The sequence below is a fragment of the Malaclemys terrapin genome, chromosome 1, assembly GCF_027887155.1.
Source record: "Malaclemys terrapin pileata isolate rMalTer1 chromosome 1, rMalTer1.hap1, whole genome shotgun sequence".
In the NCBI taxonomy this organism is placed as follows: domain Eukaryota; kingdom Metazoa; phylum Chordata; order Testudines; family Emydidae; genus Malaclemys; species Malaclemys terrapin.
In genome coordinates, this window is record NC_071505.1 from 27,990,595 (window position 1) to 28,011,893 (window position 21,299).

The 21,299-nt window shown below is 45.2% G+C and overlaps 2 protein-coding genes across 2 annotated transcripts in view; one reads left to right on the forward strand and one right to left on the reverse strand.

Annotated features, from left to right (window-relative positions):
- The window catches only part of HBP1 (HMG-box transcription factor 1), a 35,110-nt gene extending 31,379 nt beyond the window's left edge, over nucleotides 1-3,731 (forward strand). The window contains exons 10-11 of the mRNA XM_054018610.1: nucleotides 1,135-1,276; nucleotides 2,622-3,731. Of these exons, the coding sequence (XP_053874585.1) occupies nucleotides 1,135-1,276; nucleotides 2,622-2,639 (160 nt within the window). The 3' untranslated portion in view covers nucleotides 2,640-3,731. The remainder of the gene's footprint in view (nucleotides 1-1,134; nucleotides 1,277-2,621) is intronic.
- A 703-nt stretch (nucleotides 3,732-4,434) lies between these two features.
- The window catches only part of COG5 (component of oligomeric golgi complex 5), a 329,906-nt gene continuing 313,041 nt past the window's right edge, over nucleotides 4,435-21,299 (reverse strand). Inside the window, exon 22 of the mRNA XM_054018595.1 lies at nucleotides 4,435-4,709. Coding sequence (XP_053874570.1) covers nucleotides 4,595-4,709 — 115 coding nt within the window. The 3' untranslated portion in view covers nucleotides 4,435-4,594. The remainder of the gene's footprint in view (nucleotides 4,710-21,299) is intronic.

A 21,299-nucleotide genomic window follows, 5' to 3' on the forward strand; every position in this document is an offset into this window, starting at 1 on the left:
GCTTAGTGATTAGTAGAGATTAAATTGAGCTTCCATGTTGCTCCCTGGGTGCTGCGTAACCCATAGGGTTCTGGCTGTGATAGAACCTTTCAGAATTAGTTTGTCTCCTTGTTGGTGTGGAGCAGAGATGTGTGAAACTACCCAGACGTGCTTGACGTTGCTGTGCTTTTCCTGATTTTATTAGGGAGCCTGTAAACTGCTGTTTACGGTGAGCTTTTTTACTGATGTGTGTGTCACTGAGAATTCGAGGGGGAGATCATTCATCCCATGTTTTCATGAATCACTAATAAAACATTCTCCGTAATTTAAAGAGGATTTATTAAAATGGTGGGGCTGTGAATTGTATTTTGTCTGAACATCTAATCACCATCATTTTGGAAACAGTTAAGCAATATGGCACAATGAGGGGAGATGTTGTCCAATGGGCATAGGGCCTATTAGGTGTAAGGTAGACAAGTTTTTTTTCACATTAAGCTTTAGGAAATAATCAAGGGGCGAGTCATAACATGGTCCCTTACTGCTGTCCAGACTAGAACTTGTTCAAGAGCGTAACAGTCTGAGCTTCCCCTCCCCACACCGGCTAATAGTGGGGGAACTCTGAACTCATCTACCCAGTAGGTCAACCCGTCAACCACAGGGAATTCCATTCTAGTGCGTTTTCATTAAACAAAATCTTTTGTTCGGTTGCAGTCATAGCAAAATCACTAGCCTAATTATGAGGCAGCATCTTTTCAGCAAGTCCTACCATCTCATCCCATAAAATGAGGTGAAAGAGAACAATTTTGTAAATATTGTGTGGTTGTACATAACGGGTGACCAACCAGACCAACCAGACTCTTAACTTTCCCACTTTGTTAGATTACAGTATGTGATGTTCAAACTTACTTTTAAATGTCAAAATATGCCCTTCTAGCCTTACTCTGTTTAACAATAGCTGGGGTCTTCCCTGTGACTATTCAAAGAGACATAGGACAGTCAGAAATATGCTCACACACTGCAAAGAGGAAATTGTTCTTGTGTGCTTTCATGTCTAACATTTTCTTTCTGATGACAGCCTTTTACAAGAGACAAGAAATTTTGTGGGATTTATAAGAAATTCCTGCCTTGACCGTTCTGTAAACATTTATTTTGCAGAGCCATAAGTGTGATACTTGGTGACAGGTGGAAGAAAATGAAAAATGAAGAAAGACGGATGTACACGCTAGAAGCCAAGGCTTTGGCTGAAGAACAAAAACGTTTAAATCCTGACTGTTGGAAACGGAAACGAACAAATTCAGTATGTTTTGTCAAACACTCGACTGCATTACATAGTTTACAAATAAGTTCACACAGTCCCATGTTTTTTCTTTTTCTGCAGTATATAGTAATATAGTATAGTAGACCTCCTGCTCTCCTTTGTTGCACTAGCCCACATTTTCCTTTTGTTACTCTATAGCCTTTAACCTGCTGTTGCAGTTGCTGTCACAGTCTGTTCTGACTGGATGACAGAGGACAATTGTCCTGTTTCAAAGCTGATGCCACTGTGACTATGTATTGGGTGGAAGCCACTCACCCTCATGTTACTCCTTAAAAAAACCCACATGAATTCCCCTGGTCTGAAAAGTTTTTTCAAAGTCTATGGAGTCTGTAAGGACTTCGACTTCAAGAGCGTGAATGAGACAGCTTTCTCAGGAGCATATGCAAGTGTTGCTTTGGGGCTTAGACAGAAATGCTGCAAGAGCATGGTTGCTTCTCCACTTACTACTGTACATAGAGCCTTCAGTCCCTGGGCTGCAGAAAGCACCACCAAATCCCTGATGGTATCACCAGGCTGGCTGCTTGTATCTTTCTGGGCAATTTATCACTCTAGCAGCTACAATGGTAGAATTAAAATTAGAAATTGTGTAATAAGGCAACAAAACTTCATGTAATTCTATTAAAGCTTGCAGTAATCCATTATGGTTTAACTAAAGACTTCTATCTAGTAACTGTATTTTTCCCAGTAAGGTGGTCTTGGGAATCAATGTGAGATTGCCTGTGCCATTCTAGCCTTGGGCTGATAAGAGAGCTTAGTGTACATATGCTAGTCATGAGGACCAAATTAAACTCAGCTGCACCTGTGCATTTGAATTGAAATAAATGGATTGTGTGCATGGCCCTGAGAGCAACATTTCAGTCAGTCTTGGGTTGGCCTCAGCAAGGGGGAGAACTTGAACACACCCCTCCCTATGTGTTGAGATTTTTCCTGCTAATGCTTTTTGCGTGTGTAGCTACAATGGTGATGGACATCATAGAAATACCTAGGATGAACTACCCCCATGACAAAGCAGCTGTAGCTAGTGATTTGTGCAATTATTACACCTTGCTTGAGGTTCAGAGAGCAAACAAGCTGATTCAAGAAACTCTCCAAGTAACTATTTGGCTTCACCTGTTAGTCTAGGGCCAGAGTTAATTGTTAGCTCATTTTGCAACTACCCACATGTCAGCATGTTATTTTTTGCATGCACCTTGATCAGCAAATGCAAATATTTCTTTACGTTCTGTAAATAAATCTTTTTCACATCTCATATTACTTCTGCATCTGTATTTCTCTTTGATTTGTAATTGCTAACGTGGTTTCTCTTTTGTTACTGTTTTTACAGGGCTCACAACAACATTAAATCGGAATTTTACTGTTCTTAACTATATTTACAAAACGGCTGACACATGATGGAGAGATTTATGAAGATCAAGGTCTTACCATTTGTTGTGAATTTGTGAGACCACAAAATACTGGCATTATCAAGTCAGAAAATGATTTAACATGAGTGAGGATTTGCTTTTTGCAATAGAGCATTCAGTAAGCTAAAACTATCAACATTTTAAACCAAATTGCCTTATTTTTCTTCCAAACTTCATATATGTCTATCAGGTAATATAGGCTTGAAAATGGATATCCTGTGGTGCTAAGTAAATTAGGAAAAAGAAGAGGAGCTGTGTATAAATGTTTTATTTTTTAAAAATGTACAAAAAGGGGAATTTTAAAATATGTAACAGCTGTTTATACATTGATTTCTATTGCTGATTAATATGTATTGCACAAGCCATGTAATTAATTATGATTCTGGGAGCTGGGATTTCCTGAAATGGCAGAAAGCATTAGAGAACTCCTAGTCTGCCCCATGCCAACAAGCTACCAGATTGTGTGGTAAGTGGACAGTGTAGTGTACCATAGCAAGAGAGTTGCTTAGTGGGGTGCCACATATAAAAATTATATCCATGGTGTGATGTTTTTGCATCAGCTAACAATACTGTGAGCTATTATTTCCAATGGAAATAATGGCCTGGGCCAGGATGAAATGAATTAATAGCATTGCATTATCTCAAGAAAATATTGCAAATGATGATTGTCACCATTGTACTTTTAACTTTGTGTTTTGTCTCCTCTGCCACATAGTCTATGATTATATATTTTTTTGCCATAAAATATCTTTATGGTGGGGGCAAACTTTGCACTTATGTAGGTGCAACACTTGCACTTTACTTTTTTCCTCCAACTGTCTAAAATTAGGCCAGATACATTAAAATTACAGCTGCTTTTGCTGTAAACTTTTACAATCATGGCTGTTCGTTACTAAACAAGCAGTGTGGTTCTTTTTTAAGAATCACAGCTGCAAATTAATTGTTCATGATACATGTCTACAGGATGTTGCCCCTAAGATTTTTGCACACTATATTCTTGTATATTATTTCAAATAAATTTGTAAAACTTCTTGGTGGTGTTTTTTTTCATAAACTAAAGAAGACTAGTCATTAAGTCAGGCCTGCAGAAATACACATTTTAACTATTGCAAATCTGTATAAAGGCTTGTGTAGTTTCATAAAGAACCAAAGATGTAGAATATTTTTACTGCACACATCTTGTATGTTTGTTGCTTTTTAATTAGGAAGCTGCTTATTGAATTTTAAATATTGATTTCAAGATCAAACGATAGTAGATGCTCTTTATTACACTTGTAGCAAAAAGATAGAAAATCAAAATTACTTCAAAGCACTAACGATGCTGCAAAGAATCAACTCTACTTTATTTTGTAAATGAAATTTTTTTTTGTGATAAATAGTGCTTTTTACATGGAATGTTAGACAAACTGATCTAACTCTACTGAAGTTTAGAGCCCTTCATTCTAACATTATAAAAAAAAAGCTACCTTTCTGCATAACACTAATATTTAATCACGCTCTTTTTTGTGCCATATTTACAGGAAAATAGCTAAATGTGGAGGTATTATTTATTAGAATTCATTTACTGAAGAATATAGAACATTTGCGAAAGTCTTAATTTTTGTTTTTTACCTTCTAAATGCAGAAAGGATATTAGAAAATATTGTTCGAGAATAATTTTGTGTGAAATTATATTATTCTATTACAATAAAACATTTCCTACTGTTTAGACAAAGTTGAGGAATACAGAGTAGAAAAAGAAGATGTTAGAACCTTTATTAGACAGGGCCTTTTCTAATAGCACTTTTGAAAAGGATGGCATCTTCGAAAATAATTTATATTAACCCTATAAGCATTCATCTGTCAGTGCCCAATTAACAATACAGAATTTGAGTAGCATTGGGGTCGGATGCTGTTACTGAAGCGTAGACATTGCTTTCTTCAGCAGTTGAACCATTATGGGATAGACTGGTGCAAACTCCTTTCCTTCTCTTGTTCTTACCGACTGAACATAAGCTTCCAGTGCGCCTCTGAGTTAAAAAATAAAAATAAAAAAAATAGAGGATCATTTTCATTGTAAAGAAGTTAGATTAATTAATTAGTTAAGTCTATTAGAAGACAATTATTTGTGCAGCAAGATATTGGGACCCAAAGTAGATTTGCAAGCTAGAACCGGGAATACTAAAAAAGGTTCTTGACAGCATAAACACTGAACAGCCATCTCCGCTCTCTCGCTAAACCAATGTTTTCCCAAACTGTTGGAAGCTCAGCCCCTCCCCTCAAAAGTCAGGAAAATAAAATTAGTCACAACCAATCCTCCAATCCTGTGTGATGTTAGACATTTTCATTTATGATTCTTCACAATCCCATCCTCCCACACCCGTTTTGTGAAGATCTACTTCATCTCCTTTCAGCAGTGAAATAATTAGTGGCTGTTTCTGCCTCCCAGTGATTGCTTCAAGCTCTCTGTAAACTCAGGCAAGCATGAAGTGAATGTCTTCTTCTCAACCAGAACAGCTAACTATTTCTTTTTAATGAAAGACTCTGGAAAAAATTCGAGAAGGCTGTAGGTGGTGCCTCTCTGCTCCACCTTTTGGGAAATACCTCTTTTACTGATAACACATTTTCACATGTATGTGTGCATTTCTATTGGATTTTTCGTATGCAACTGTCATGCATGTTGCCAGGATAAGTATGTAGATTAAGGCCAGAAGAGATGATTATGATTATGTAGTCTGACCTGTGTAACACAAGCCATAGCTTTCACCCAATAATGGGGTTGAACTAGAGCATATCTGAAGACAGAACTGGGTCCTGTGGGCTTGATTTATCAAAGGTGGTTTATTAATATTAAATGGTATGCCCTAGTTTTTAAAATAAACTAGATTTTGATTTTTACTGTTAGACGAGAAAATTATTAACACTACTTAGTTGAGTATTTACCAGTAATTCAATTTACTGTCAGACTCCTCTTTTTCCATCCCACAAGAAAGACAGATGGAACAATAGTGCCAACTATCCAGTAGCAATAAAGTTGAGAGTGAGAATTTACCTCTAAGCTCCAGTCTGATCCTCCCTTTCCGTTAGACTTTACCATAGCAAAAAGGTAGAAAAGCTTAGAAAAATAAGCAGCAGTTCCCTTCCTCAGAGGGTGGATTAGGGAAGAGGAGCTGACAAACAGTTACTAGTAAATAATTTTCCCTTGTTATACATTTCTTTTCTCCGATTTAGTAAGAATCAACTCAAGGCCAGTTGGTTACAGCATGAACACTTTACCTGATAGTGCTATTAGCAAAATTCTGCCGAAAGGCAGGTTGAGCCGTCAGCAGGTCAAGCTTTGTGAATGAGTGAACGGCTGCCTTATTTCAGAAGCAAATGGCTTTGCCCTCACTGCCCAAGAAATACAACTGCCTCAGGGGATGAGGAAGGCTGCCCTGTTTGTAAACTAGGCAACAACCTCCTTTATCCATCTGTTGAGGACAGACTTAGCAGCTCTATTTTCTTTATAGCATCCCTCAAAACAAACCATTAGAATAACAAATTTTTTAGAATGCATTTAAAACCCACGGAATGCAGTTTTCTATTCTGAAACACAGCTGGGACAGGGCAAGAGGTAGAAATTAAAATAGGCTCACTGATACGGAATTCCTTGTTCACTTGTAATAAAGTCTAGGCCAGGGATTGGCAACCTTTGGCACACAGCCCATCGGGGAAATCTGCTGGCGGGCCGGGACGGTTTGTTTACCTGCAGTGTCCGCAGGTTTGGCCAATCGCAGCTCCTACTGGCCGCGGTTCGCTATTCCAGGCTGTGGCAAGCAGCATGGGCCAAGGGATGTGTTGGCCACCGCTTCCCGCAGCCCCCATTGGCCTGGAACAGAGAACCGCGGCCAGTGAGAGCTGTGATTGGCTGAACCTAAGAACACTGCAGGTAAACAAACCGTCCCGGCCCACCAGCGGATTTCCCTGATGGGCCGCGTGCCAAAGGTTGCTGATCCCTGGGCTAGAAGATGAACAACTATTTGTCAGGGAGGAGGGAGAGAAGCTGAGGAGGATGGGGAAGTTTTATTCCTCAACCCTCATAGCAGCCTTTAGGGTGATCCATTTGAGAGGGAACTTGCCTAAAGGCTCAAAGGGAGAGGAATCCCATTGAACAAGAGGGAAATCCTGCTGAGGAGTAAAATGGGCTATAATGGTTTCACAGCCCACTTTTAGTGTAGTTGATAGTGATGCTGAGGAGGTAGAAGGCTTCACATCCTATAAATACTGACCTGGACTGTCGATTAATCGCAGATAATTCACGCGTTTAACTAAAACGTTGAGTTATCTTAAGTGCCTATACACAAATGCAAGAAGCCTGGGAAACAAGCAGGGAGAACTGGAAGTCCTGGCACAGTCAGGGAACTATGATGTGATTGGAATAACAGAGACTTGGTGGGATAACTCACATGACTGGAGTACTGTCATGGATGGATATAAACTGTTCAGGAAGGACAGGCAGGGCAGAAAAGGTGGGGGAGTTGCGTTGTATGTAAGAGAGGAGCATGACTGCTCAGAGCTCCGGTATGATACTGCAGAAAAACCTGAGAGTCTTTGGATAAAGTTGAGAAGTGTGAGCAACAAGGGTGATGTCGTGGTTGGAGTCTGCTATAGACCACCAGACCAGGGGGACGAGGTGGACGAGGCTTTCTTCTGGCAACTAGCAGAAGTTGCTAGATCACAGGCCCTGGTTCTCATGGGAGACTTTAATCACCCTGATATCTGCTGGGAGAGCAATACAGCGGTGCACAGGCAATCCAGGAAATTTTTGGAAAGTGTAGGGGACAATTTCCTGGTGCAAGTGCTGGAGGAACCAACTAGGGGCAAAGCTTTTCTTGACCTGCTGCTCACAAACAGGGAAGAACTAGTAGGGGAAGCAAAAGTGGATGGGAACCTGGGAGGCAGTGACCATGAGATGGTCGAGTTCAGGATCCTGACACAAGGAAGAAAGGAGAGCAGCAGAATACGGACCCTGGACTTCAGAAAAGCAGACTTTGACTCCCTCAGGGAACAGATGGGCAGGATCCCCTGGGAGAATAACATGAAGGGCAAAGGGGTCCAGGAGAGCTGGCTGTATTTTAAAGAATCCTTATTGAGGTTGCAGGAACAAACCATCCCGATGTGTAGAAAGAATAGTAAATATGGCAGGCGACCAGCTTGGCTAAACAGTGTAATCCTTGCTGATCTTAAACGCAAAAAAGAGGCTTATAAGGAGTGGAAGATTGGACAAATGACCAGGGAGGAGTATAAAAATATTGCTCAGGCGTGCAGGAGTGAAATCAGGAAGGCCAAATCACACTTGGAGTTGCAGTTAGCAAGAGATGTTAAGAGTAACAAGAAGGGTTTCTTCAGGTATGTTAGCAACAAGAAGAAAATCAAGGAAAGTGTGGGCCCCTTACTGAATGAGGGAGGCAACCTAGTGACCGAGGATGTGGAAAAAGCTAATGTACTCAATGATTTTTTTGCCTCTGTCTTCACGCACAAGGTCAGCTCCCAGATTGCTGCACTGGGCAGTACAGCATGGGGAGAAGGTGGCCAACCCTCTGTGGAGAAAGAAGTGGTTCGGGACTATTTAGAAAAACTGGACGTGCACAAGTCCATGGGGCCGGATGCGCTGCATCCGAGGGTGCTAAAGGAGTTGGCGGGTGAGATTGCAGAGCCATTAGCCATTATTTTTGAAAACTCATGGCGATCGGGGGAGGTCCCAGATGACTGGAAAAAGGCTAATGTAGTGCCCATCTTTAAAAAAGGGAAGAAGGAGGATCCGGGGAACTACAGGCCAGTCAGCCTCACCTCAGTCCCTGGAAAAATCATGGAGCAGGTCCTCAAGGAATCAATTATGAAACATTTAGAGGAGAGGAAAGTGATCAGGAACAGTCAGCATGGATTCACGAAGGGGAAGTCGTGCCTGACTAACCTAATTGCCTTCTATGATGAGATAACTGGCTCTGTGGATGAGGGGAAAGCAGTGGATGTGTTATTTCTTGACTTTAGCAAAGCTTTTGATACTGTCTCCCACAGTATTCTTGCCACCAAGTTAAAGAAGTATGGGCTGGATGAATGGACTGTAAGGTGGATAGAAAGCTGGCTAGATCGTCGGGCTCAACGGGTAGTGATCAATGGCTCCATGTCTAGTTGGCAGCCGGTTTCAAGTGGAGTGCCCCAAGGGTCGGTCCTGGGGCCGGTTTTGTTTAATATCTTTATTAATGATCTGGAGGATGGTGTGGACTGCACTCTCAGCAAGTTTGCAGATGACACTAAACTAGGAGGCGTGGTAGATACACTAGAGGGTAGGGATCGGATACAGAGGGACCTAGACAAATTAGAGGATTGGGCAGAAAAAAACCTGATGAGGTTCAACAAGGACAAGTGCAGAGTCCTGCACTTAGGACGGAAGAATCCCATGCACTGCTACAGACTAGGGACCGAATGGCTAGGTAGCAGTTCTGCTGAAAAGGACCTAGGGGTCACAGTGGACGAGAAGCTGGATATGAGTCAACAGTGTGCTCTTGTTGCCAAGAAGGCTAACGGCATTTTGGGCTGTATAAGTAGGGGCATTGCCAGCAGATCGAGGAACGTGATCGTTCCCCTTTATTCGACATTGGTGAGGCCTCATCTGGAATACTGTGTCCAGTTTTGGTCCCCACACTACAAGAAGGATGTGGAAAAATTGGAAAGAGTCCAGCGGAGGGCAACAAAAATGATTAGGGGTCTGGAGCACATGACTTATGAGGAGAGGCTGAGAGAACTGGGATTGTTTAGTCTCCAGAAGAGAAGAATGAGGGGGGATTTGATAGCAGCCTTCAACTACCTGAAGGGGGGTTCCAAAGAGGATGGAGCTCGGCTGTTCTCAGTGGTGGCAGATGACAGAACAAGGAGCAATGGTCTCAAGCTGCAGTGGGGGAGGTCCAGGTTGGATATCAGGAAAAACTATTTCACTAGGAGGGTGGTGAAACACTGGAATGCGTTACCTAGGGAGGTGGTGGAGTCTCCTTCCTTGGAGGTTTTTAAGGCCCGGCTTGACAAAGCCCTGGCTGGGATGATTTAGCTGGGAATTGGTCCTGCTTTGAGCAGGGGGTTGGACTAGATGACCTCTTGAGGTCCCTTCCAACTCTGATATTCTATGATTCTATGATTCTATGATAAAAAATTAATCGTGATTAATGGCACTGTTAATAGAATACCAATTTACATTTATTAAATATATCGATTTCAATTACAACACAGATACAAAGTGTACAGTGCTCACTTTATATTATTTTTATTACAAATATTTGCACTGTAAAAATGATAAAAAATAGTATTTTTCAATTCACCTCATACAAGTACTGTGGTGCAATCTCTTTATCATGAAAGTGCAACTTACAAATGTAGGCTTTTTTTGTTACATAACAGCACTCAAAACCAAAACAATGTAAAACTCTTGTAGCTGGTGTCACAAGATATTTATGTGCCAGATGCACTAAAGATTCATATGCCTCTTCATGCTTCGGCCATCGTTCCAGAGGACACGCTTTAATTAATTAGAATGCAATTCAATTAATTGAGACTGAACTCCTAGGGGGAGAACTGTATGTCTACTGTTCTGTTTTACCTGCATTCTGCCGTATATTTCATGTTACAGCAGTCTCGGATGATGACCCAGCACATGTTCATTTTAAGAACACTTTCACTGCAAATTTGACAAAAGAAGATACCAATGTGAAATTTCTAAAGATAGCTACAGCACTTGACCCAAGATTTAAGAATCTGAAGTGCCTTCCAAAACCTGTGAGGGACAAAGTGTGGCGCATGCTTTCAGAAGTCTTAAAGAGCAACACTCTGATGCGGAAACTACAGAACCCAAATCACCAAAAAAGAAAATCAACCTTCTGCTAGTGGCATCTGACTCAGATGACGAAAATGAACATGTGTCGTTCCTCATTGCTTTGGATCATTATCGAGCAGAATCCATCATCAGCATGGACGCATGTCCCCTGGAATGGTGGTTGAAGCATCAAGGGCCATATGACTTGTTAGTGCATCTGGCATGTAAATATCTTGTGACGGCAGCTACAACAGTGTCATGCAAACTCCTGTTCTCACTTTCAGGTGACATTATAAACAAGAAGCAGGCAACATTATCTCCTGCAAATGTAAACAAACTTGTTTGTCTGAGCGATTGGCTGAACAAGAAGTAGGACTGAGTGGACTTGTAGGCTCAAGTATTACATTGTTTTATTTTTGAATGCAGGGTTTTGGGTTTTTTTGTACATAATTCTACATTTGTAAGTTCAACTTTCATGATAAAGAGATTGCAGTACAGTAGCTGAAGCAGGTGAATTGAAGAATACAATTTCTTTTGTTTTTCACAGTGCAAATATTGGTAATCAAAACAAAGTGAGCACTGTACACTTTGTATTCTATGTTGTAATTGAAATATATTTGAAAATGTAGAAAACATCCAAAAACATTTAAATAAATGGTATTCTATTATTGTTTAACTGCGAGATTAATTGTGCACTAAATCATAATTAATTTTTTTCACCACATGATTAATTTTTTTCATCGCTTAACAGCCCTAGTACTGACATTTCTGAAAGTCAAGGGCTCTAACTGAGCAAAGGCATAATGAGATCCGATAGTTGGAAGCTGAAGTGACAAATTCAGAGCAGAAATAAAACGATGAAGGCAATTAACCATTGGAACAGATTACCCAGGCCTGTTGTAGATTCTCCATCATTTGAAGTCTTTCAATCAAAAGAGGATGTCTTTCTAAAAGAGATGCTCTAGATTAACCAGAAGTCAAGGACTGGATGCAAGAATTGCTTGGTGAAATTCTACAACCTGGTCATGCAAGAGGTCAGACTAGATAATCATATTAAAGCCCTTCTGGCTTTAAATTCTATTGGTATAGAGAAAGTAAATTAGGAATTGTTATTGGCTCCTCCGAAATTAATAGGCAGCAGGTTTAAAACAAACAAAAGGAAGTATTTCATCACACAACACAGACAACCTGTGGAACTCCTTGCCAGAGGATGTTGAGAAGGCCAAGACTATAACAGGGTTAAAAATAAGAACTAGTTAAGTTCATGGAGGATAGGTCCATCAATGGCTATTAGCCAGGATGGGCCGGGATGGTGTCCCTAGCCTCTGTTTGCCAGAAGCTGCGAATGGGCGACTGGGGATGGATCACTTGATGATTACCTGTTCTGCACCGTGGCAGGCAAGCCAGAGGAAGTATAGCAAACCCATGCTGAGAGAGTGAGAGTGCTGCAGAGAAAGGCACAAAACGAAATCTGAGGGAAATCAGCACCAAGGAGCAGGGTATTAACTCACCTAGGGTATGTCTATACAGCAGCTGGGAGGTGTGATTCCCAGCATAGCTATACATACATGCAACTAGCTCTGCTTGTGCTAGCACTTAAAAATAGTCATGTGGCCATGGTAGCATGTGATGGCCCCTGGGTAGATACTCGAGTAGCCAGCCTGAGCCACTGCCCATGCCACAATGCCAGCACTGCTGTTTTCAGGTGCCAGCTCTGCTTGAGCTAGCTTGAGACATGTATGTCTACCCATGCTGGGAATCACACCTCCCAGCTGCTGTGCAGATATCGCCTTAGTCGCCTGAGAGAAACGCAGAAGCTAAACCATGAATCTAAACTCCCTCAACGAAGGTCAAAAATTGGGCATGGGGGTGAGCCCTACTGACAGCAATAAGCAGAAAGTTCTATTGAGAGAAGGAGACTGATCTGAAGCCTAGGGTCCTGCACTTACAGCTTGCTGGAGGGAAGGAAGAGAATCTGAGCACAGCACTGTAGCCCCTGAAGAGCTTGAGATTCAAGCCCTGCCAGGTGATCGCTGGGCTGCAGAGAGAGTCCAGTGCTTCATTTTATTTACACATCAAAGACCAGAGGGGGGTATTGTACTCTCAGTTGCTGGGCCTTTCACAGAAGGAGCTAGGTTTCCAAGAGCGGGACTTGCTAGCCAGCTAGGTTTGTGTATGGTCAAAGTACCTCATAGATAAGCTCTTGCTGCATTTTCCAACTCCTTGCAGATCAGAGGTCAACTAACAGTACCAGCGTCTTTCCTGTTGAAGCCATGAAATACACGAAGGCTAGGTCTACACTACCCGCCTGAATCGGCGGGTAGAAATCGATCTCTCGGGGATCGAATTATCGCGTCTCATCGGGACGCGACAATTGATCCCCGAATCGACGTTCTTACTCCACCACCGGAGGTGGGAGTAAGTGCCGTCGACGGGGAGCTGCGGAGGTCGATTTTGCCGCCGTCCTCACAGCGGGGTAAGTCGGCTCCGATAGGTCAAATTCAGCTACGCTATTTGCGTAGCTGAATTTGCGTATCTTAAATCGACCCCCCCTGTAGTGAAGACCTGCCCTCAGGCTGTTGAACATCACATACGCAGCCTTGGTATCCTCTTGACAATGTGGAAATCACCTAGAGTGGTATACACAGTGGTGAGCTGGAGCCGGTTCCCACCGGTTTGCGCGAACCAGTTAAATGTAGAAGCCCGTTTAGAACCGGTTGTCCTGGTTCTAAAAGGGCTTTTAAATTTAACAAAACCTCCAGCAGCTCCCTGCCCTGCCCCCGGCCCCAGCCCCCCTGGCTCTGGCTCCGCCTCTGCCTCCTCCCCTGAACGCTCCCCCTCCCGGCTTCCCGCAAATCAGCTGTTAGCGCAGGAAGCCTGGGAGGGCTGAGAAGGAAGCAGCAGCTTCCTGCAGGTGAGCTGGGGCAGGGGGCGTGAGGAGGGCTCCAGGCGCCGCATGGCTCTGGGCCGCCCCAGCCCTGACTCCAATTCCGGCCAGGCGGCGTGCCTCTGGCCCGGCCCCTGGCTCCAGCCCTGACTCTGGGCCGGCCCCCGGCCCCAACTTCGGGCCGGCCCCGCCCCTGACTCCGGACCGGCCAGTGGATCTGGCCCCTGGCCCCGACTCCGGGCCAGCCCCGCCTTTAGGCCGGCCAGCGGCTCTGGGCTGGCCCGCAGCTCCAGCCCGCGGCCCCGACTCCAATTCCGGGTCGGCTCTGGCCTGGGCTCTGGCCCGGGCCCCAGCTCCGGGACGGCCCCCGATTTTGGGCCGGCCCGTGGCTCCGGCCCCGACTCTGGGATGGCCCCCAATTCCGGCCCGGCGCCAGCAGCTCCCAGCCCTGACTCCGGGCGGCGTGGCCCCCATCTCCAGGCAGCGCGGTAAGGGGGGCAGGGAGCAGGTGTTGGATAGAGGGCGGGGGGGTGGATTATGGTCAGGACTCGGGGCAGTCAGAGGGCAGGGAACAGGGGAATTGAATGGGGACAAGGGTCCTGGGGGGGCAGTCAGGAAGGAGCAGGGGTGTTGGATGGGGCGGTGGGGGGCAGTCAGGGGCAGGGGACAGGGAGAAGGGGTGGTTGGATGGGGCAGGGGTCCCGGGGGGGCCATCAGGAATGAGAGGAGGGGTTAGATGGGGCGGTGGGGGGCAGTTAGGGGACAGGATGGGGCAGGGGTCCCGGGGGTGGGGATGGGGCAGGGGTTCCAGGGGGCGGAGGGGGGCTGTAGCAAGGCGGTGGGATACCCCACAGCCCCGCTGAGGGCCGAACCTCCCCTAATACCAACATGGACAGAGCCACAGGGTCCGGCACCCGCCCCTTAGAGGTCACGGCCCCGACCCAGAAGTATAAAAGCCCGCCTGCAGAGCTCAGTGGAGCCCACGGCGGCGGAGAGAGCAGACGTCTCTGGCCGAGCTCCCGCTTGGGAGACAGCCGCAGGCCGCAACCGGCCTGCTGACTTACCAGGCCTGCCGAGCCTACCTCTCGCCCGCTACCCTGAGGAGGACTGGCCAAGCCTACCCCGTGCCAGCTACCCCGAGGAGGAGCCAATGCACCCAGCACCCTGAGGAGCCGATGCTGGTGGAGAGCACCGAGGACACTAGGACGGCCCAGGTACCATACGAGGGGGAGTGTGGAAGTAGCCCGGGGGCAGCCGACCCCACTCTGGCTGCTACACTGCTAGAGCCGATGTCAGTGTGTTGCAGCCAGGATCCCCACTGACAGCAGTGGGTTTCCGCCGCTGCTGGGGCCCCGGGCTGGGACGCAGTGGAGTGGGAGGGCCTGCGTCCCCCCTGCCACCCACTCCTTGGGTGGCAGACTCCCCCTTTTCCCCTGGCCTAGAGAGGCTGGGACCTGCTACAAACTGACCCAGCCCCTGCTTAAAGGCCTGGGCTTCTGACTGACTATTTGCTTGCTGCCCCGCCCTGACCTAGGGCCTGGGCTGCTATAGACATTGTCTCAGCCACTGCTTAAGGGCCTGGGTTTTCCGAGCCACTGACTCAGCCCCTTTTTGAGGGTCGGAGCTCCAGACTGTGTGATTACTGCCCTGCCCTTATTGAGGGCTCGGGGCTCTTTTCTGACCTGTTGGCTCAGCCCCTGCTTACGGGCCTGAGCCCCCTAACTGTGTGTCCGTTGTCCCAGACCACCGCTTGGCCAGGACTGTTGGCGTACCAGAGCGAGGCGGTGGGATACCCCACAGCCCTGCTGAGGGCCGAATCTCGGCCAAGACTAGTACAGGGGCACAACCCCCTCGTGGGGTGAGGAGGAGGAGGGAACTGGTTGTTAATATTTTGGTAGCTCGTCACTGGGTATACATAATGCTGTATATCACACCACCATTGAAACAATCTACTTCGGATGGTTACTGAAAAAACCATGGCTTTCTGAAGAGGACTTTGATACATTAGGAAAAAAAGGAAGAAGCATGTAAGCAGGGAGATGTCCATGAAAGTAAATGGTTGAAATGCTTTTTCTGGGCCATGGTACAACGTGACTGAGATCTACATCAACTCCCTGGTCGATGAAGTAGAGGACGGCCTAGAGCACAACATTCTTGGTCTTGCCTACAAAGTTATCATGCACCTGGCTGGCAGCCATAAGCAGCCTTCTAATATTCTGATCACAAAACCAGATCCATTTCCCTGCCCCTCAGTAGATGAAGTCCTGGACCATGCATTCTCATCCCTGCACTATTCTGTCAAGCTATTGACTGAATGTTAGGACTTGCCACTCCACACACTAGAATAAAGATTGGTCAAGAAGTGGTCACCAACAAAACCATGCTGCCTTGCTTGTGGAGAAGCCATGGAATTTCAGTTCCGCCCTTCAAGGTTTCTAAGACTCTGCGTGCATTGTGGGCTTGAATGTCTCATGGCAGAAGATCAAGATCCAGAACCTCAGGGCTGGCCCACCAGCACAACCCCAGTCAAGCACCATGGGAAGTGTTGACGAATTCATCTGCTTACACTGCAGAGTGCGAACAGTTGCAGCAAACCAGATGTCCTCTGACAAATAGGTCTTGCTGCCTCCTGCATGAAGTCTGTCTCTCACTTATGGACACACAAAAGTTTCTGTGCTGAGACAACATTCAGGATCTACCGAAACTGCATACTGCCTGTACTGCTATACCTCTCAGAAACCTGGACTCTCTTACAGGCACCTTGGAGAGGCTAGCGGGATTCTATATGCACTGTCAGCATCAAATCCTGAACATACAGCGGTTTGACTTTGTAAGAAATGCCATTATCTCTGAGAGACCTGGCCCTCCTCCAGTCGCTCACTACATTAAAAAACAGCATTGCTTGCTCTTTGGCCAAGATGTACTAAAACACCCCAACACACCATCCTCTGAAACTCTCCATCGGTGTATGAAACTCTCCATCTTGACCCAGCCTGGCATTGTTTGTGGGGCTGCCCCAGAGATTTGTGGATTAGCAGGATAGACCCAGTTCTGGGAACTTAGCATCATATCAGGCATTGTAGAGGTGATCAATAGAAGTTACTGTGGCTGGTGCCATGGTCCTCAGTAGATTACACATTTTTGAGGGAGAAAATAGAGGAGAAGAAAGCACCACACAGTAAAAGGACAGCCTGAATGGAACATAGAGGGAGAGCAAATGAGGCACTGAACTGAGTAACCATGGAGCCTGGAGTAGTCCGTCACCACAGCTACTTGTGGTAACTCCTCTACAGAACACAGATAAGAAGGAAATGGTGGCTGGAGTACCAGGCAGTGCCTCCATTCCACTGCAGGGCTGGCGCCCCTACTGGAACCAATGGACTGAGTTTGGGAAAGTTCCTTCCCTGGTCATGCACAGGAGCACATCAGATGGACATAGGAGACAGAAGTGTTGAGAGTCTCTGTGTTAGGCTTAAAGGGGTAAAAAACAAGGGTGATGTCATGCTAGGAGTCTACTACAGGCCACCTAACCAGGTGGAAGAGGTGGATGAGGCTTTTTTTAAACAACTAACAAAATCATCCAAAGCCCAAGATTTGGTGGTGATGGGAGACTTCAACTATCCAAATATATGTTGGGAAAATAACACAGCAGGGCACAGACTATCCAACAAATTCTTGGACTGCATTGCAGACAACTTTTTATTTCTGAAGGTTGAAAAAGCTACTGGGGGGAAGCTTTTCTAGACTTTTGATTTTAACAAATAGGGAGGAACTTGTTGAGAATTTGAAAGTAGAAGGCAGCTTGGGTGAAAGTGATCATGAAATCATAGAGTTCGCAATTCTAAGGAAGGGTAGAAGGGAGAACAGCAAAATAGAGACAATGGATTTCAGGAAGGTGGATTTTGGTAAGCTCAGAGAGCTGATAGGTAAGGTCCCATGGGAATCAAGACTGAGGGGAAAAACAACTGAGGAGAGTTGGCAGTTTTTCAAAGGGACACTATTAAGGGTCCAAAAGCAAGCTATTCCGCTGGCTAAGAAAGACAGAAAATGTGGCAAAAGACCACCTTGGCTTAACCACGAGATCTTGCATGATCTAAAAAATAAAAAGGAGTCATATCAAAAATGGAAACTAGGACAGATTACAAAGGATGAATATAGGCAAACACCACAGGAATGCAGGGGCAAGATTAGAAAGGTAAAGGCACAAAATGAGCTCAAACTAGCTACAGGAATAAAGGGAAACAAGACGACTTTTTGTCAATATATTAGAAGCAAGAGGAAGACCAAAGACAGGGTAGGCCCACTGCTCAGTGAAGAGGGAGAAACAGTAACAGGAAACTTGGAAATGGTAGAGATGCTTAATGACTTCTTTGTTTTGGTCTTCACCGAGAAGTCTGAAGGAATGCCTAACATAGTGAATGCTACTGGGAATGGGGTAGGTTTAGCAGATAAAATAAAAAAAGAACAAGTTAAAAATCACTTAGAAAAGTTAGATGCCTGCAAGTCACCAGGGCCTGATGAAATGCATCCTAGAATACTCAAGGAGCTAATAGAGGAGGTATCTGAGCCTCTAGCTATTATCTTTGGAAAATCATGGGAGACGGGATAGATTCCAGAAGACTGGAAAAGGGCAAATATAGTGCCCATTTATAAAAAGGGAAATAAAAACAACCCAGGAAACTACAGACCAGTTAGTTTAACTTCTGTGTCAGGGAAGATAATGGAGCAAGTAATTAAAGAAATCATCTACAAACACTTGGAAGGTGGTAAGGTGATAGGGAATAGCCAGCATGGATTTGTAAAGAACAAATCATGTCAAACCAATCTGATAGATTTCTTTGATAGGATAACGAGTCTTGTGGATAAGGGAAAAGCTGTGGATGTGGTATAGCTAGACTTTAGTAAGGCATTTGATACGGTCTTGCATGATATTCTTATCGATAAACTAGGCAAATACAATTTAGATGGGGCTACTATAAGGTGGGTGCATAACTGGCTGCATAACCATACTGAGAGAGTTATTAATGGTTCCCAATCCTGCTGAAAAGGCATAACAAGTGGGGTTCCGCAGAGGTCTGTTTTGGGACCGGCTCTGTTCAACATCTTCATTAACGACTTAGATATTGGCATAGAAAGTACGCTTATTAAGTTTGCGGATGATACCAAACTGGGAGGGATTGCAACTGCTTTGGAGGACAGGGTCATAATTCAAAATGATCTGGACAAATTGGAGAAATGGCCTGAGGTAAACAGGATGAAGTTTAACAAAGACAAATGCAAAGTACTCCACTTAGGAAGGAACAATCAGTTTCACACATAGAGAATGGGAAGAGACTGTCTAGGAAGGAGTACGGCAGAAAGGGATCTAGGGGTTATAGTGGACCACAAGCTAAATGAGTCAACAGTGTGATGCTGTTGCAAAAAAAGCAAACGTGATTCTGGGATGTATTAACAGGTGTGTTGTGAGCAAGACACGAGAAGTCATTCTTCCGCTCTACTCTGCGCTGGTTCGGCCTCAGCTGGAGTATTGTGTCCAGTTCTGGGCACCGCATTTCAAGAAAGATGTGGAGAAATTGGAGAGGGTCCAGAGAAGAGCAACAAGAATGATTAAAGGTCTTGAGAACATGACCTATGAAGGAAGGCTGAAAGAATTGGGTTTGTTTAGTTTGGAAAAGAGAAGACAGAGGGGACATGATAGCAGTTTTCAGGTATCTAAAAGGGTGTCATAAGGAGGAGGGAGAAAACTTGTTCTCCATAGCCTCTAAGGATAGAACAAGAAGCAATGGGCTTAAACTGCAGCAAGAGAGGTCTAGGTTGGACATTAGGAAAAAGTTCCTAACTGTCAGGTTGGTTAAACACTGGAATAAATTGCCTAGGGAGGTTGTGGAATCTCCATCTCTGGAGATATTTAAGAATAAGTTAGATAAATGTCTATCAGGGATGGTCTAGACAGTATTTGGTCCTGCCATGCGGGCAGGGGACTGGACTCGATGACCTCTCGAGGTCCCTTCCAGTCCTTGAATCTATGAATCACCCAAGACTGAGGCTATGTTAAAAGGGTGTTAAGAGTGTATCTGAGACTCATATAACTTGGTTGTATTAAGAGCTTTCAAATGACCAGAGAACTGCAGGTGAATGAGCGCAGTAGAACTCCCTGAGGTGCTCATATGCTTTTATAGAACATGCTGCGTGTTCCATTTTTGTAACCATATACTAATGAGTCACCACATACCAACACATTCTGAACAGCCACTCAGACCATCTATATTCTCATATGCTAATACAGGAAGAGCGAGCCCTCTTCCCAATTAGAAAGCAGGCTGCAGGCATGTTAGCCAGTGATCAAATTATTCCACTCATTGAGCCAAACTAACGAGTGCCGGGATTTGGTCAACTTCCTGAACATTCTAAGCAGCCTCAGCTCTCATTCCCACTCTCCCCACTGGTGCTCCACAAAATTACAAGCCATCCACTGCCTGCAACAAGTGCACAAGAAGGATCACACAGGACTGCTGCTTCCACACATGGCTGGCATTGGGTTTGAGAACAGTGACGAGGCAGCTAGAAAGCTGCTGCTGGCTGCATCTCTAAGCAGCACTTCTAATGTGGCCTGTTGACCCCCTCTACACACAGTTTCAATAGCTGCAGCGCTGATTGGGAAGAGGCCAGTGTTGTCCCCATTCAGATTTTAAATGCCCTGGGGAGAAGGGGGAGAGGTAGAGGAGGAGGAGGAGGAGGAGGAGGAGGGAGTTGTTAAAATAACTATGCATTTGTTAAAAATGACTTCTGGTGGAAGTGAGGGGAGCCCAAATAAATCTGTTAGGCTTTAAGGTGCCACCAGACTCCTCGTTGTTTTTGTGGATACAGACTAACACAGCTACCCCTCTGCTGCTTAAGGAGCTGTGTGTTTGGGGCAGTGCATGCACATGCTACATGAGAAGCAGGGGTGTTCAAAGGCCTAGAGGTGATGAGGGGAAAAAAAACACTTCAGAAGAACGAGACACAAAATATTCATGTAAAATAGAGATGAACCGTTCTCCCCGGCAGCCAGGACCTTTTCATCACCCTGGACCCAATACACTCCCAAGGCGGGATCCTGGACTCTGAAGCCAGAGAAGGCATCTCTGGTGAGTGCACATTTGTAACTATAGTACAAGGATCAATTTGGAGCAGGCAAATCTACTGAGGGGGCTGCTGTGATCCAAGTAGCCAAGGCAATCATTGACCTTCTGCTAGCAAGGGTAGTGACTCTGGGAAATGTGCAGGTCATAGGGAACCCCATTGCAGCAAAGCCATCCACTATCTGTGGTGGGGCGATAGATGGAACACGTATCCCTATCTTGGCACCGGACCACCTTGCCAACCAGTACGTAAACCACAAGCGGTACTTCTCAATGGTGCTGCAATGGTCCTTGTAAACACCTCGCGCATTATCCTGCAGTATGTGCAGAACCTGGCTAAGAGACGGCAGCACAAGGACAATTGTGAGGAGGACATGGATACAGACATTCCTAAAAGCACAGGATGTGGCAATTGGGACATCATGGCAGCAGTAGGGCAGGTTGATACAGTGGAACGCCGATTCTGGGCCCAGCAAACAAGCATAGACTGGTGGGACTGCATAGAGTTGCAGATATGGGATGATTCCCAGTGGCTGCGAAACTTTTGCATGCGTAAGGCCACTTTCCTGGAATTTTGTGAGTTGCTTTCCCCCGCCCTGAAGCGCAGGAATACCAAGATGAGAGCTGCCCTGACAGTTGAGAAGCGAGTGGCGATAGCCCTGTGGAAGCTTGCAATGCCTGACGGCTAATGCTGGTATATCTTTTTTGAGATGAGGAGACCACATCTGTACGCAGTATTCAAGGTATGGGCGTACCATGGATTTATATA